At 51.6% G+C, this 16,161-nt stretch overlaps 1 protein-coding gene across 1 annotated transcript in view; it reads left to right on the forward strand.

The window, feature by feature from the left end:
• Nucleotides 1–15,949, forward strand: part of HIPK2 (homeodomain interacting protein kinase 2) — a 168,308-nt gene extending 152,359 nt beyond the window's left edge. Inside the window, exons 12-15 of the mRNA XM_008150477.3 lie at nt 2,659–2,940; nt 9,858–10,102; nt 14,102–14,262; nt 15,358–15,949. Coding sequence (XP_008148699.1) covers nt 2,659–2,940; nt 9,858–10,102; nt 14,102–14,262; nt 15,358–15,828 — 1,159 coding nt within the window. The 3' untranslated portion in view covers nt 15,829–15,949. The remainder of the gene's footprint in view (nt 1–2,658; nt 2,941–9,857; nt 10,103–14,101; nt 14,263–15,357) is intronic.
• The last annotated feature ends 212 nt before the right edge of the window (nt 15,950–16,161 follow it).

Genomic DNA, 16,161 nt, shown 5'->3' on the forward strand with positions numbered 1-16,161 from the left:
ATAAAGGTAGTGTTTATTAAATACATTTCCGCTATCAGCTGTTGAAGTGTATATACATTTTGAGGGGGACACCCTGTATATGGCCTTTGGAAAAGGCAAAACTATGGAGACTGAGATTGCCGGGGACTCGGGTAGGAGACGAGGGGGTTGACAGGGAAGGATCATGAGGGAACTTTTAGGGCGGTGAAAAGCTCTGTGTCTGGATTGTGGTGGGGTTACCTGACCACACATTTGTCAAAACTTATCGAACACTTCAGAAGGGCAACTTTTACTGTATGTATACCTCAGTAAACCTGATTTTTAACTAAATAAGAGTTTTCCAAACAAAATCGAAATCAAGATTGAGAAGCTGCAGAATTACCCTGCATTTCTCCCCGGTGGCACTGAGGTGGAGGTTCCCAATTGCTTATTTGAGATTGGTTAACCAAGAGAAGCCTAGTATATAAAATGTCTAGAAAGTTTGGTTTTCTACTTCCTCATACAGCCAGGCGCCAGAAATTAGGCCCACCTTTACGTTCTCTTTAAGAAATTAACCCAAGAGCTCACTCCCTCAAGTTGTCATCTTTCAAGAGTTCTTATTTGGGTGCTCTGACAACTCAGGGAAAGTCATCTCAGCTCAGTGGCAGCCGTCCAAAATACTTCAGTTTGGTAGCCCTGGGACAACACAGCCATGTCATTATTAGGTCAGGCAGCAGAAATGGCCACCATCTCAGTCCTCACACACTGCATGCCCAGCCAGGGGGCCATCACACAGAAATCCGGTCTGACCCAGAGCTGACCTTAGCATCATTGGCATAAGAACTCTTTGCTTCCCAAACTTCACAAGTCCTCCCCTGTTGCCTGCTCCCCACGCAGCTGGTGTTATGAGACTCATTGCTAGTGCATTTCAAGATCAATATAATTATCGTGAAAGTTATGTATTTGCCTATTATTGAAGACCAATGCTTTGGCAAAACAGCCTGAAAGACCAGAACGCTCTCCCTTGTTGGGTGGTGCAGTGAGGCATACTTTCCTTTAATAAGGCCCACTGGAAGTATTTTAACTACTGAAGTAGTGAAAACATAATCTCAAAATTGTAACATATTACCGATAACAAGTAGTTTGGTGAGTACAAACAACAGAACCATCTTATCAGTAAAACATATTATTACCAACCCCCAAAAAGGAACAAGCATCATATCTGATACCAACTAAATAGAAAATTAAATAGATCCACCTTTACAGAATTCTCATCTTACGGCCACCCCGTTAGCTAGAAGGTGCTAGAATCTCTAAGGACATATCAGATTCTTCAGTTTTATTATAGATTGGCTTTGGTCCCAAGGAATGATAGAGAAGAGGGGGAAAGTAAGGGAATTTTTTTCCCTAAAGTTACCAGAAATTACATTAGCTAATTTTTTGTTGTTGTTGTTAATCTTCACCTGAGGATATTTTCCGTTGTTTTTTTGTTTGTTTGTTTGTTTTGGTTTTTGGTTTTTGTGTGTGTGTGTTTTTAGAGATAGTGGACAGGAGAGACAGAGAGAGAAACATCAATGTGAGAGAGACATATTAATTGCTTGCCTCCCTCACATGCCCTGACCAGGGCTGGGGATTGAGCCTGTAACTGAGGTATTTGTCCTTGACTGGAATCAAACCTGGGACCCTTCAGTCAGGCCAATGCTCTATCCACTGAGCCAAACCAGATAGAACTACATTGGCTAGTTTGATAAGGAATTTCAGGTAAATCAAATCAATATTAAAAGGTCCCTTTTTAAACATACCTTTTCCTCTTGCACTTTTCCGAATTTTCCATTACAGTTCAAACAGACTGGTAAGCTTCCTATGAAGTTCATTGTCTAAATCCAGAAGAATCTTTTTTGGAAATAAGAATTATAGGCCCTGGCCGGGTAGCTCAGTTGGTTAGAGCGTCATCCCAATACACCTAGGTTACAGGTTCGATACCTGGTCAGGGCACATACAAGAATCAACCAATGAACGCATAAAGATGTAGAACAATGATCTCTCTCTCCCTCTAACTCTCTTTTTAAAAATCAGTTTTAAAAAATTATACACACACGGATGCTTTCATGGTCATGTCCCTTTCCCAGAGAAAGAAGGAAGAAGATCTAACCACCAACGTTAGAGCCATTAGATCCAGAAACTCCTAAGAAATGAGTGCTTTAGTTTATTAAATGGTAAACCAGCTATTAGTGAGGAAACCAGAGCTTTATGTGTCCAATACCATTTCTTCCACCTCTCGCCCAAATAAGGCCTAAGGACGTTTGGGAGGATGACAAGGTGGAGCTCAGGAAGTCAGGCCTGGACCCTGAAGACAGGGCTGTGTTGGGGCAGACACCCCTTAAATCCTGGGCATTACATGTCACTCCACAAGACCAGCCCAGTCCGTGGGCACAATCCCTCCTGTCCTCAGCCCTGGCTGTTGCCTTTGTCCTGCTGGGAGCAGGCACATGGAGCCAAACCAGAGCCCCAAGGAGGCCAGGCTGCTGTCCCCTCTGTGTAGCGGCTGCCGCTTCTGCAGTGGCAGGTGAAGTCCGAGTGCCCTGGCCCTGACTTTTCTGAGGAGATCTGGCAAAGCTGGGACTTCTAGGCAGTTTGCTCCTAGGCAGGTGCTGCTGGGCTGGCCTTCCTCCGTGAGTGTGTGTGGCTTTGTCGTTACAGAAACGTCTCCACCTGTGAGGTGTCCTCCTCTCAGGCCCTCAGCTCCCCTCAGCGGTCCAAGCGCGTCAAGGAGAACACGCCGCCCCGCTGCGCCCTGGTGCACAGCAGCCCGGCCTGCAGCTCCTCCGTCACGTGCGGCTGGGGCGACGGCGCCTCCAGCACCACCAGGGAGAGGCAGCGGCAGACCATTGTCATTCCAGACACCCCCAGCCCCACGGTCAGCGTCATCACCATCAGCAGCGACACGGACGAGGAGGAGGAACAGAAGCACGCTCCCACCAGGTGAGACGCGTCACCTTCAGACTCCCAGAAAGGACCAGGACAGCTCATCTGGGCCACTTTCCATCATCAAACATGAAGGTCCCTCTCTCCTGGCCCCCACATTGTGGTTTCGCCCCGCCCTAGAGTCCTGGCGTGATTTCAGGGGACTAACAGGCTTTCCAAAACTGTTTAAAACCAAAATAATTTGGAGTCCCTTGGATATTAAAAAATAGTTATGGGCCCTATTCATTTGGGAGACTTGAGACTCTAAAAACCAGACACAGGATGCCAGTGTATTTCAACCCCCGTAAGCTTACAAAGCTCTGCCTCAGGCTATTGGATTTATTCCCCGTTGGTCGAAATATTTCTCCAATATCGCCTTGGCTCTCTCAGAATTCGAAATAATTGTCCAATTAATCAGAAATTTCTGTGTCTGATTAACCCAATCTTTCAAACTGCCAGTTGGCTCTTACCCAGAGAGCATTGCTGTTTATTCCAAGTAGTGAGAACTCATTTTACTCTCCACGCGCTCCCAGGAAGGGGGAAGAAGTGTTTGATACAGCACTTGCACGACTGTCAGCCCTGGCGCCAGAGCCTCTTTTCCTGCCCCTCTGGCACAGTGGGCGCCTGGCTCTCTGCACCCCACTGGCCTCAGGACCTTAGAGATCCCAGGCTTCATGACCCCCAGCTTCAACCTGCTGGCTCTTCACATGAGGACTGAGGGCCAGGGAAGGAAGGCCTGCTCCCAAGCCCAGCACTGCCAGTCAGCACGCATCCCACAACTGGATACGAAGCTTAACATCCACATATAGGCCTGAATTATTAATTTCTGACTGGGTATAATGCCAGTAATTGGTCACCACGAATCCTTTTGATCAGATAACAAATTCCCACACTTGAGATCAATGTGAAATGTACAGATAGGGTAGTTGAAGCATTCCCCCTGTAGCTACTCTCAGTGCTTTGCTGTGTCATGGTAGGGCTGGTGTAGTCTCAGTGTCCTCTTTTCTGTTTAATGGCTCAGCCTGCTGTTCAGTGTGTCTCAAGGAATGTAATGGAGCACTTCTGGTCCTAGCATCCCTCCAGGGGCCAGAGGGGCCTTGGTGCCAGGGATGCCAGGCACAGTGCTTCACTCCCCACCTGCCTATCCCAGGACTGGCCTCAGTTTCCTTTCTGATGGAGCCCTGAGTTGAGTCAGTACTCCGTTCTCCCCAGTGCCTCATGCCCCTCAGCCCAGGAACATGATGGGCTTAGGTGGTTCCTTTACAGAGAAAGGCTCTTCCCAGCCCCAGCCAGGCCCCCGGCCTGGAGCAGCCTGTCCACACATCTATAGCCTTCGGCACAAGACAGGCCCAACAGCCTCAGCCAGCCCTTGGCCACAACTGGAAAAAAGCAGAAGCAGTTTAAAAATCTGACAATTGATGAGACTAGAAAGTCAATTTTTGAAGAATGAGATTTGAGTTGACACAGACTCTGGACACATAAAAATAGTCAAATTCATAGAATCAAGGAGTTGACTCTGGGTGGCCAGGGCTATCGGTAGAGACAGGGGGAGTTGGTGATCAATGGACATAAATTTTAATTGAGCGAGATGATCCATTCTAGAGATCTGCACAACATTGCACCGTAGTCAACAATACTTAGATTTTATTAGGAGGGTAGGTCTCGTGTTAAATATTCTTATCACAATAAAATTTTAAAAATAAATAAAGTTAAGACCATGGTTAGTCGCCACAAAACAGAGAGAATGCTAGCTCTTGCTTCAAACCTGACTCTGTCCCTAATTAGCCGTGTGACCTTGAGCAAGCAAGTGACCTAAGCTCTCCACGTCTGGAGTTCATTGTTCTTAAAACCCCGTTGGAATATTCTTTCTCGCTGTGAGCGTTAGAGGAGACAACACATGGAAAGCACTTTGAACAGTAGTTGTGCGCCCAGTAAATGTGACCTAGACTTTGTCATCAGTGTCATCGTGATAGCAGAGGAGTGTTGTTCACATGTAGCCTTGACTGTGGAGTCAGAGGAGGGAAGGAAGTCATGGAAGGTTTATTGGTGGAGATGAATTTTGACCCTGGTCTTGAAGGATGGAATTGACTGAGACTGGCAAATAGAAATCAGAAACGCATTCCAGACAGCGCCCTGCAGGGAGGGGTCACAGGTTTGTATCTGATCCTGTGGCAGTGTTTTCTCCATTGGGGCTGATTTCTTTACTGCTTATCTCCTTATTTCTTTTCATCATTTTAAAATGATGAAAATCATCTATTGCCATGACAACACAATGCAATTGTGAACTCTGGTGGCTTTATTCAGAAGTGATGTTCTATTAAGGCCATTAAGCAAATATTTCTCATTCTACTCTGTCTCCCTCCCTCCCTCTCTCCCTCTCTGTCTCTTCCATTAACCAATTCATAATGGGATTGATTAGCAATCAGTAATAATTAGACACTCTACTGGAATGAATCCCAGTAGAATCAGTGCATACACGCCTAAAGAATCCATAGTAATAATGCATGCTCATTTTTAAGGTGACTCATTTAGTAGCTTCCCATTTGTTCTCTAATCTGCATAGTATAATCAGATAGAGCACAGATATTCCTATTAAAAACAGCTATCAGGACTGGCTGGTGTTGCTAAGTAGTTAGAGCAATGGCCGTGCACCACAGGGTTATAGGTTCGATTTCCGGTCAAGGGCACATACCTGGGTTGGGGGTCCACTCCTTACCCCTACCCTCTCCAGTTGGGGCGAATGCTGGAGGCAACCAGTTGATGTGTCTGTCTCACATCAATGTTTCTCTCTCTCTCTCTCTCTCTCTCTCTCTCTCTCTCTCTCTCTCTCTCTCTCTCTCTTTTCTCTCTCTCTCTCTCCCTCTCTTCTCCTCCCTTCCTTTCACTCTCTCTGAGAAGCAATGAAAAAAATGTCCTCAGGTGGGGATTAACAAAAAATAAAATGAAAAAGTATCAAATTAATTCATCTCTTCCAAACCTGTCTCATATAGATCCAAGAAGGAAAGGAAATCAGCCTTAGACTGTGTTGCACTTACTTGCTCATTAGGCAGAGGGACCTCCCAGTTCCCATAAAAGGGAGGGAACCCATGAAGTGTAGAGAGGCTTTATCCCACGCTCCTGGGGAGGTATCGAGACACGGACAACCAGATTCTTCAGCCTCCTTGGTGGGAAGGCTCACTGCCTGTGGGGTTTCCATGAGGAGATGGCCCTGACTTCTCACAGGTCGTCTAGACCAAGCCATCCCGAGTGACAGCAGGCTCACTGGTGCATGAAGTGTATGTTCAGACAGTTCCGGTTGTCAGAAAATTCTTACTCACATTGAGCTGACACTTCTCCACAATTTCCAAATTTGAGTGAAGACTTTGAAATATGTACAATTTGGATTTTATTACAGCTTGGCCAAAATTAGTGTTGTGTGAGGATGTGTCATTTTTAATTTACTCAGAACCTGAGGAAGGTATGGTCAGCAGGAATTGGCCGGGACTGGGTCTACATGTGAGGGATTTATTTCCTCTCCAAATCAGGAGTAAACCAAGTCCTGTGTTAAGTGTCTTTAATAATAAATCTTTAAGTCAGCAGAAGGATCCCCACAGTGGATCCTTTAATGCCACTCTCCCTAATGGATTTCACAGGTTGGAGCTGGAGGCATGTCCAAGGTCACACCAACATCCAGGCCACTGTCCAAGGTCACACCAGTAAGTGGGCAGCAGAGCCGGAACTAGACTCCGCTCTCAGGACACATCTGGGAGCCAGCTCTGTCCTTCATGTGAGGCCACCACCCAGACACACTTTCAGCAGAACCCGTCTGCGTTGTGTTCGCTTTAATCACGCAGAACTGGCTGTGAGGGAGCTGAGAGCAAAGGCAGGGCAGCGCCGCCTCCCAGCATCCCCCAGGAGCTGGAGCACCTGGTGTCAGTGCGGGCTGGGCTGGGGTTCCCTTTAATAGCATCTTTCTACACAACAGACACCCCACAGACTCGGGGGGTTCCCTTTGCCCAGCCCCACCCACCACAGAAAACCACTGCAGGTCTCCCTGGTCTGGGTCGTTTTGAAGCAGCTCACCCTCCTCCCAGGGCCCCCTCCTCCTGGTGCCACAGCTGCCCACGGTGTCCCTGCCCGCGAATCCTGCTGCCGACTCAGAGGCTCGGGATCTTTCCTGCTGCCCCACTTTCTGGGCCAGATCTCAGTGCCACGCCCGCCCCTTTCTTGTTTCTGAAGAAGCATATAGACTTTTTAAAAACTGAGATATAATTCGCATGCCATACAAATCACTCACTTAAAGTAAATAATTCAGTGGTTTTGGAGTTTTACATTAATTTTTTTAATTGTGATAAAAAAAATTTTTGCCTTTTATGTTTAAGCATACACTTCAGTGACATTAAATACATTGTGTGTGCAGCCACAACCACTGTCTATTTCCAGAACTTTTCCATCACCCCAGGCAGACTCTGTACCCATTAAGTAGTAACTCCCTCCCCCACCCCCTGGTCACCTCTAACCTACTCTGTCTATGAATGTGCTTATTCGAGGTACTCATGTAAGTGGAATAATACAGCATCTGTCCTTCTATGTCTGGCTCATTTCACTTAGCACAACATTTCAAGGTTAATCCATACGGTAGCATGTATCAGAACTTTATTCACTTTTATGGCTGAACAGTATTCCATTATATACCACATTTTGTTTACTCATCTATTGATGGACACAGGTTATTTTCACCTTTAGAATATATATTTTTTCTCCTCTCAGCCATTGGGAATAATTCTACTATGAACATTGGCATTCAAGTATCTATTTGAGTTCCTTTGTGTACATGCCTGAGAGTGGAATTGCTGGTCACGTGGTCACTCTCTAGTTTTTTGAGGAACAAGCATATGGATTTTTTGCATTTAAACTGTTACAAGTGGGAGGGGTGGGTCTTTATTAATTAAAATGTATCTATTTTATCAAAATTAATGTGAAGAGCTATAAATGCATGTTCATTCCTCACCTTCTTTTGAGTTCTTGATGGTTATCATCGGTACAACTCATTTGACAGTTCATCATGGGAGGCTGTGTGACATCCACTATACTCTTTTTTTAAAAAATTACTTTATTTATTAAGGTATCACATATTTGTCATCAAACCCCCCCACACACACACACACTATACTCTTTACTGGTTATTTTAAAACTTGTACCATTTACCCTGTCATGCTTTTGTACAGTCCCTCACTGAGACTTGAATCTCTTGGGCACACATGTATTGTATGTTTGTGTGCAGGAATTCTCTGTAGCACCTAGCATAGATTTTCAAGATACTTAACTGATGAGTTTTCATTTCCTTCATATCCAGCGAGTCTGCCCCTTGGTAGAATTCACTTTGCCTAGATAGGTTTTTTGCAAACCTGTTTTCACATGTTAAATGAGGTAACACAACTAATAATAATAGCAGCTAACTTTTATAGAATACTTGCTTTGTGCTGTGTACTACTCGAAGCATTTTCCTTGTATTTCCTCACTTAATTCTCCAAATAAGCCTATAATATAGCTACTGTTACTAGTTAGCCACATTTTACTGATAAGGAGACTGAATCACTCACAGGTTGAAAAGCTGCCTGAGGCCACACACACACACACACACACACACAGCAAGTGCTGGTGTTAGACGTCTGGCTGCAGGGCCCTGTTCTCACCCCGACACAGCTGGGGAGGGACCCTGCTTCCCTGAACCAGGCCAGTGTGCAGCCCCGGGAGGAATTGTCGGGCCCAGAGGTCATAGTGCCAGGAGCCGGGGCCACGCAGTCACTGCCCAGCCCCTCCCTTCTGCCCGGCTGCCTGGGGCTCCTGAGCTGGCCCCCTTCTCTGCTGCCCTGAGGAGGCAGAGAGCGACCTTGGAAAGGGGCTGGCCTGTGGCTGGCCTTGTGACCTTGGCCAAGACGCCTCCGTGATTGTTTGTCCCCATTAGGCATCTATAAATACCAGCTTCTCTCGCCAAATTAGTTGGAAACTGACCATCTTACTTAGGCAACGGATATTTCTTAAAAATAGATGATCGATATATAAAAATAGATGAAAACCCATTTTTGAAATCTTCACAGTAAACAACAGATTTTATATGCATCATCCCACCAGCCTCTCACTGAGCGTGGAGCAGAAAGGATTGGTTCCCAAAGTAACCACACAAACACAAATATCTCAGGAAAAAAGTGGTGGCCGAGAGCCATCCAAAGCCAGTTCCTCCTGTGGGCGTGTTGAGTTTCAGGATGAAGAGCAGGGTCCAGAGCAGCTCCCCACTAGGCATCCTCCCAGTGGAGCCCCTCTGACCTCACCTGGACACAGTGCTGCCCCTCCCCGATCCGAGGGCCGGCTCCCCGAGAAGGGGACTCTCCGAGGGCCTGGGTGCGGGCAGCACCGCCATCCCACGCAGCACCCTCCCAGCAGGGAGGTTGCCGATGGTGCGAAGTCAGCTTCGATGGCTCTTTCTCAGCACGTCTGAACCAGGTGTGGGATCAGCCCCCGGAGCCTCCCTTTCTCCGTCCCTCTCTGCGTCCTGGCTGCTCCTGTCCCTCCTGCTTAAGTTCAGTGGATCTCCAGCCCGAGCCTCGCTCTGCTCTCCCACCCTGGCCGTGGTGCTCTCCCACCCCGGCCGTGGGCGGCCTGGGGTTCTGGGCTTTGCTTGCTCAGACGTCCCTTTCTGGTGGCTCGGTGTTGCCGCACCAGGGAGAGCCCAGGCCCACTCGAAGCGTCTCCCTCGCAGCTTCCAGAATCACCTGTGGGCCCGGCTCCCGCCCTCTCTCACGTCCTCATGTGGCAGGTGACACTTGTGTGCCCTGCCTCCCCGCGTGCGTCCCATCCCTGCCCTCTCTGCTCTGCTCCCTGCCCGGCACGAAGAGGCGGCCGGAACCGCGGGCGTGTCTCACCTCCCGGTTCTGATCCGCCCTGTCCCTTTCCAGCACCGTCTCCAAGCAGAGGAAGAACGTCATCAGCTGTGTCACGGTCCACGACTCTCCGTACTCCGACTCCTCCAGCAACACCAGCCCCTACTCCGTGCAGCACCGCCCCGGGCACAACACCAACGCCTTCGACACCAAGGGGAGCCTGGAGAGCCACTGCCCTGGGAACCCCCGGACCATCATCGTGCCCCCCCTGAAGACCCAGGCCAGCGAAGTGCTGGTGGAATGTGACAGCCTGGTGCCAGGTAATTCAGGGCCCGGCAGGTGACCCTCTGGAGATGGCCTTGCTCTCTGCTGCCAGCAGTTTTGTTGTGTGAGAGACAAGCGCCGGGTGACTGCACATTTTGCTCAAGTCACCAAGGGAGGGTTCTGCTAAACATCACGTTGTATAAGCGGCGTTTTCATTTTTTAGTTCTGTAATTAGCACCTCGCTGCCTTTACAGTGGCTCTCCCTCCGATGTGGTTGGTAAATAACAAACAAGAGCCACCCAGTCCCTTGTCTGCCGGTCTGATGGACACCTGGTATGGGGAGTCCCTGACCACGATCTGGCATCACTCCCACCGGAAGCCCTGGGGTGGGGCTGGCTCTGTGGGCAGAACCTCCCAGCATGGCGAGGTGTGTGTCCGTCACACATTGCTTAATTAAAAGTATTCCCTCCAGCCCCAGCTGGTTTGGCTCAGAGGATGGAACATTGGCCCTCAGACTGAAGGGTTCCGGGTTCGATTCCGGTCAGGGCACGTACCTCGGTTGTAGGCTCAATCCCCGGCCCTGGTCAAGGTGCATTTGGGAGGCAACCAATCAATGTCTCTCTCTCACATCGATGTTTCTCTCTCTGTCTCACCCCCTACCTTCCATTCTCTCTAAAAGTCAATGGAAAGCCCAGCCAGTGTGGCTCAGTGGTTGAGCATTAACCTATGAACCAGGAAGTCCCAGTTTGATTCCCAGTCAGGGCACATGCCTGGGTTGCAGGCTTGATCCCCAGTGTGGGGCATGCAGGAGGCAGCCGATCAATACTTCTCTCTCATTAATGATGTTTCTATCTCTCTCCTTCTTCCTTCCTCTCTGAAATCTATAAAAATATATTTTAAAAAAAAAAAACAATGGAAAAATATCCTCAGGTAAGGATTAACAACAACAAAAGTATTCCCTCCATCCTGAGAAGAAAAGCTGAGATCTTAACCTCCTAGATACGTTTAGTGTCTGACCCCAGATTCAGTGTCTCCCTGGCTCAGACTCGCCAGGAGGAGAATTTGGGGGATAAAAACACACTCGCTTTTCTGCCCCGAACTATCACCAGCCCATCCAAGCCAGTCAGCGCTCTCCTGGTGGCACCATTTAGAAGGACAAGGACAGGAAGTGCCAGAAGCTTTTGTTGAGATGCGAGGAGTTATTGTTCATCGGCTGTTACTCATCCATCCCGTCTGCGTCACCTGGGGACCTTCCTGGGTGCTTGCCAGCTGCAAGGCCCACGAGGCCTGGGAGACCCAGCTGCGCCTGAGGGTGAAGAGAATGTAGGATGGGGTATTTGGGGACTTGTCCAGCCCAGAGCGGAGGTCATTCTGCTGTACATGGTGGGGGACAGGAGGACTTCTCTCTCCCCAAACCCTCTTCCTGTCCAGGTCGCCAAAGGAGGATTCCACTAAACATCACGTATAAGCAGCGTTTTCCTTTTTTAATTCTGTAATTAGTACCCAGGCGAGTATTTCAGTGAGGACCTCGGCCGGAAGCAGCGCTCTCTGGCTGTGACCAAAGGAACCTGCAGCAAACAGCTCACCCAGGAGGCAGGGTTCCTCAGACACGCATCAGATGATTGTTTACAACTGTATCCATCACACGTGACCGGTTTAAGTATTTGCCACGGGTGTTATTTACTTTAAATACCTTTGTCAACACCTCGAGGCTGCAGCTTGGACTCATTTAATCCATGGAGATGCTGCCCGGCTGTCACCCCCGGCGGCCAAAGCCGCCTTCACCTCTGTAGGAAACTTCCCTGGACCGCCACCTCGTGGCTGAATTTCATCTCGGGAGTGGACCGATAGAGTAAGGAGTTGGCGAAGAGTCCGTAGCCTGAATAAAATAAGCCCGGACCGTCTCCATGTTCGTTTGGCTTTGCTCTCAGGAACAGTCCCTCAAGCGCTCTCCATTCCGGAATTATCCCGTGTGGGCGCCCCTGAGGCTTCTCACACGAGAGCCAGTGCACATGCTAACATCCTGGAGAGTGAGGGAGTCTTTCTCCTGTAAAATGGGAGAAGTGTGCCCAGCCGGTGTGGCCCAGTGGTTGAGCATCGGCCTATGAACCAGGAAGTCATGGTTTGATTCCATCAGATTGTGGGCTCAGTCCCCAGTAGGGGGCGTGCAGGAGGCAGCCAGTCAATAATTCTCTCTCATCATTGATGTAGCTATCTCTCTCCCTCTCCCTTCCTCTCTGAAATCAATAAAAATACCTTTTTAAAAAAAGAAAAAAGAAGTAGTTAAAAAGCACACACGTGATAGTGGCCCTTGCCGGTAGCTCAGTGGTTAGAACATCTACCTGCACCCCGAAGGGTTGCGGCTCAATTCCTGGTCAAGGGCATGTACCTGGGTGTTGGGTTTGATCCCCGGCCCCAGTTGGGGTATGTTTGGGAGGCAACCAATAGATGTTTATCTCTCTCTCCCTCCTTCCCTCTCCTTCCCTCCTCCCTCCTTCCCCTTCCCTCCTTCCCTCCCACTCTCTCTGGGGATCAATGGGGAAAGTATCCTCCTGTGAGGATTAACAACAACAACAAAACAATGTGTCTAAGAGTTGGCTCCAGATAGACCTTATGCAGATTATGTAGGAATTGATTTTTTTCAAGTGGCCAATGCTAAATTTCTCTTGGCCTTGTTTTTGTTTTTTGTTAATCCTCACCCAAGGATATTTTCCATTGATTTTTTAGAGGGAGTGGAAGGGAGGGGACGAGGCAGAGAGAGAGAGAGAGAGACCATCGATGTGAGAGACATTGACTGGTTGCCTCCCGCACACCCTGACTGGGGCTGGGGATCGAGCCTGCAGCTGCGGTACATGGCCTCGAAGGGAATCGAACCCGGGACCCTTCAGTCTACATCGGAGCAGAACCAGCTAGGGCTCCCTTGGCCTTTTGAAACAAGGTGGGTGGTGCCCAGGAGAGCGGCCAGATGTCCAGGTCGAACATTCCAGCTCTGAGCTCTGTCGGCCATGGTGCCGGCGCCGCTCTGGAAGGGGACATGGTGGCAGAAGTTACCAAAACTTTCAGACCACCCAGTGCAGCCCCCTCGTACCGTACAGACGGGCGAGGAGCCGAGGGCCAGCCTCGCCCAGCGCAGCACAGCCGCGTCCTGCCATCAGAGGCCCGCTCTGGGGCCCACATGAGCCTGTGGAGCTACGTTAGCCGTGCCCATCGGCAGCCCCCTGCGCGGCGTGCGGCAGTGGCGGCCTGAGAGCTCCCCACTGCACTTCCCCAAGGACGTGTTATGTCTGAAAAACAGAAACAATTGCCAGCATAGCTGAGAATCTCAGGGACATGTCCAACAGAAACGAGAAAAGTGGAAGGTCCTTCTCAGTGAGCTGCGGGTTCTAAAGCACCCAGGGCCGCCGCCTCCAGGAAGCCCGTGGGTCATTCCTTGTAGAGACTCCTTTCCCCTGAGGCCCTGCTGCGCAGTCTCCCCAGTGCAGGCGAGAGGCAGGCAGAACCTCATCCTGGTGCCTGCCCGTCTTTCTCAGGACTCACATGCCCGTGGCTGCAGGACCCTCCTGGGCCGGGGAACGCAGCCTCCCTCGGCTTCCCGGGGCCCCGCGGGCCCACACCAGCCCGGGCGCACACCGGCCGCAGCCACGCCCGGAGCCCCAGCCGCTGGCCCGGGACGCACGCCTGGGGGTGACAGTCCGTCTCCCACAGAGCGTCGTCCCCCCTGTGTTCTCAGCCACAGGATTCCTCTCGCAGCCTCTCCGGTCTCTCGGGCCAGTTAAGTTCTTTGGAAAGCCACAGTGCGAACTGTGCGAGAACGTGTTGGAGGGATGCGAGACTCCGGGAAAATTCAGCAACCAGGTCCGAGTTGGGGCCTGAGGGGGGGCCCGAGCCAGGACTGCTGGGACCTGGGCCCGTCTCACCTGGGCCTGGGGAAGCGAGACTGGTGTGGGATTGGCCAGGCTCGGACACGGGGCCCCGCCTGGAAGACCCCTGTTGGCCCTAGAGGGGTAGCCGAGGGCTCGGGACTGACCTGTGACCTGTTTCTCCTCCCGACACAGTCAACGCCAGTCACCACTCGTCCTCCTACAAGTCCAAGTCCTCCAGCAACGTGACCTCCACCAGCGGCCACTCTTCAGGGAGCTCGTCGGGAGCCGTCGCCTTCCGGCAGCAGCGGCCGGGGCCCCATTTCCAGCAGCAGCAGCCGCTCAACCTCAGCCAGGTAAGCCCCGCGCCCTCACCGCCCCTCCCGTGGGCAGGGGTGCCCTGGCTGACCGTGGTGTTTGCTTTCCTCCTCCGAGGCTCCCCTGGGGGAAGCTGGAGCCACTGGCTCAGGGAGAGCTGGCCGGAAGCGGGGCAACTTGTTTGAAGTCGTGTAGCTCCAGTGGCAGGTGCCAGCGCTTAGGTTAGGATGGCCCACGTCTCGCCAGTTCAGCCCGGCACGGGGAAAAGCACTGCGCGTGCCGTGGAGGAGGCCACGCCCGAGCCCGGGCCACGGCGGTCGAGGTCTGGGGTGGAACATACATAAAGCAGAGCCTCCGAGGGCAGAGCCAGCCTGTGCGTAAAGGCTCAGCTCGGTGCAGAGTGGACTCGGGCCGTTTCCCGAGGAGCCGCGAGTGAGACAAAGGGGTTTGTGTCAGGAAGCCCCGTGCACGCAGTGCTGCGCCTGGGCCGTGACCTGAGGCCGCGTCTGTCACCAGGACTGAGAATGCCCGGTAAGAGAGGGCTGGCACCTGTGTCTGATACGACGGCAAACAGCAGAGGTTCTGAGGGCCTGGATTTTAGAGAACAAGATCTCACAGTGAGAAACAGCCGGTCTCTCAAAGAGGCTCCTCTGCCGCTTCCCAGCCCCAGGCCTTCCGTGGGAGAGGTCTGTGACCTGTAACTGCAGCGGCTTTATCTGTGCCATCCCGCCTGAGGGACACTGGGCATGGCCTCCTTTCTCAGTCCCGGCTAATTTACTTCCCAGCATCCTCGGGAGGTGTCTTCTGTCACTCCCACTGCTCTCCCCCCTGCCCCCTTCTCCTCTCCTCCTTGTCTCCTCCCTTCTCTCCCCCTCCTCCCCCTTCTCCTCTCTCTTCTCTCTCCCCTCTCTCTCCTTCCTCCCTCCTCTCCATCCTCACTTCCCCCTCCCCTTGTCCCCCTTCCCCCTCCCCTTGTCCCCCTTCCCCACTTCTTTCTCTCCTCCCCTCCTTACATCCCCTCTTCCTCCCTCCTTTCCTCTTCCTCTCCCTCCTCCTGCCCTCACTTCCCCCTCCTCCTCTCCCGTGTGTCCAGCCCCCAGTGCAGCCCTCTCCTGGTGCTTCTCCTTGTCCAGGCTCAGCAGCACATCACTGCAGACCGCACCGGGAGCCACCGACGGCAGCAGGCCTACATCACTCCCACGATGGCCCAGGCTCCGTACTCCTTCCCGCACAACAGCCCCAGCCACGGCACTGTGCACCCCCACCTGGCTGCCGCCGCCGCCGCCGCCCACCTCCCCACCCAGCCCCACCTCTACACCTACACGGCGCCTGCGGCCCTGGGCTCCACCGGCACCGTGGCCCACCTGGTGGCCTCCCAAGGCTCGGCACGCCACACCGTGCAGCACACTGCCTACCCGGCCAGCATCGTCCACCAGGTCCCCGTGAGCATGGGCCCCCGGGTCCTGCCCTCGCCCACCATCCACCCGAGTCAGTATCCAGCCCAGTTTGCCCACCAGACCTACATCAGCGCCTCTCCAGCCTCCACCGTCTACACTGGATACCCACTGAGCCCCGCCAAGGTCAACCAGTACCCGTACATATAGACACTGGAAGGGGGCACGCGAGGGCGGGGCAGCTGGGCGTCTCGCACTGAAGACGCCGCACAGCAGCCGTGCGAGGGCGGCCGGGGCGGGCGGGGCACTGATGACACTTGAACGAGGAAGTGTGAGGACTGAGCCGAGAAGAGAACATTTTTAAAAAGAAGGGATTCAGGAGGGGATCTATGCTTTTTATTTTAAAAAGAAAAAGAAAAAAAAGAAAACGTCGGTAACAAAAACACAGCTCACGAACCCATTCTGCACCAAACTGGAAAGGAGGAGAGAGAGCGATGGAAGATTCCAGAAGGGGGGCCAGTTTCTGAAGAACTTTATCTATGA

Source organism: Eptesicus fuscus, chromosome 14, assembly GCF_027574615.1.
Source record: "Eptesicus fuscus isolate TK198812 chromosome 14, DD_ASM_mEF_20220401, whole genome shotgun sequence".
Lineage (NCBI taxonomy): Eukaryota > Metazoa > Chordata > Mammalia > Chiroptera > Vespertilionidae > Eptesicus > Eptesicus fuscus.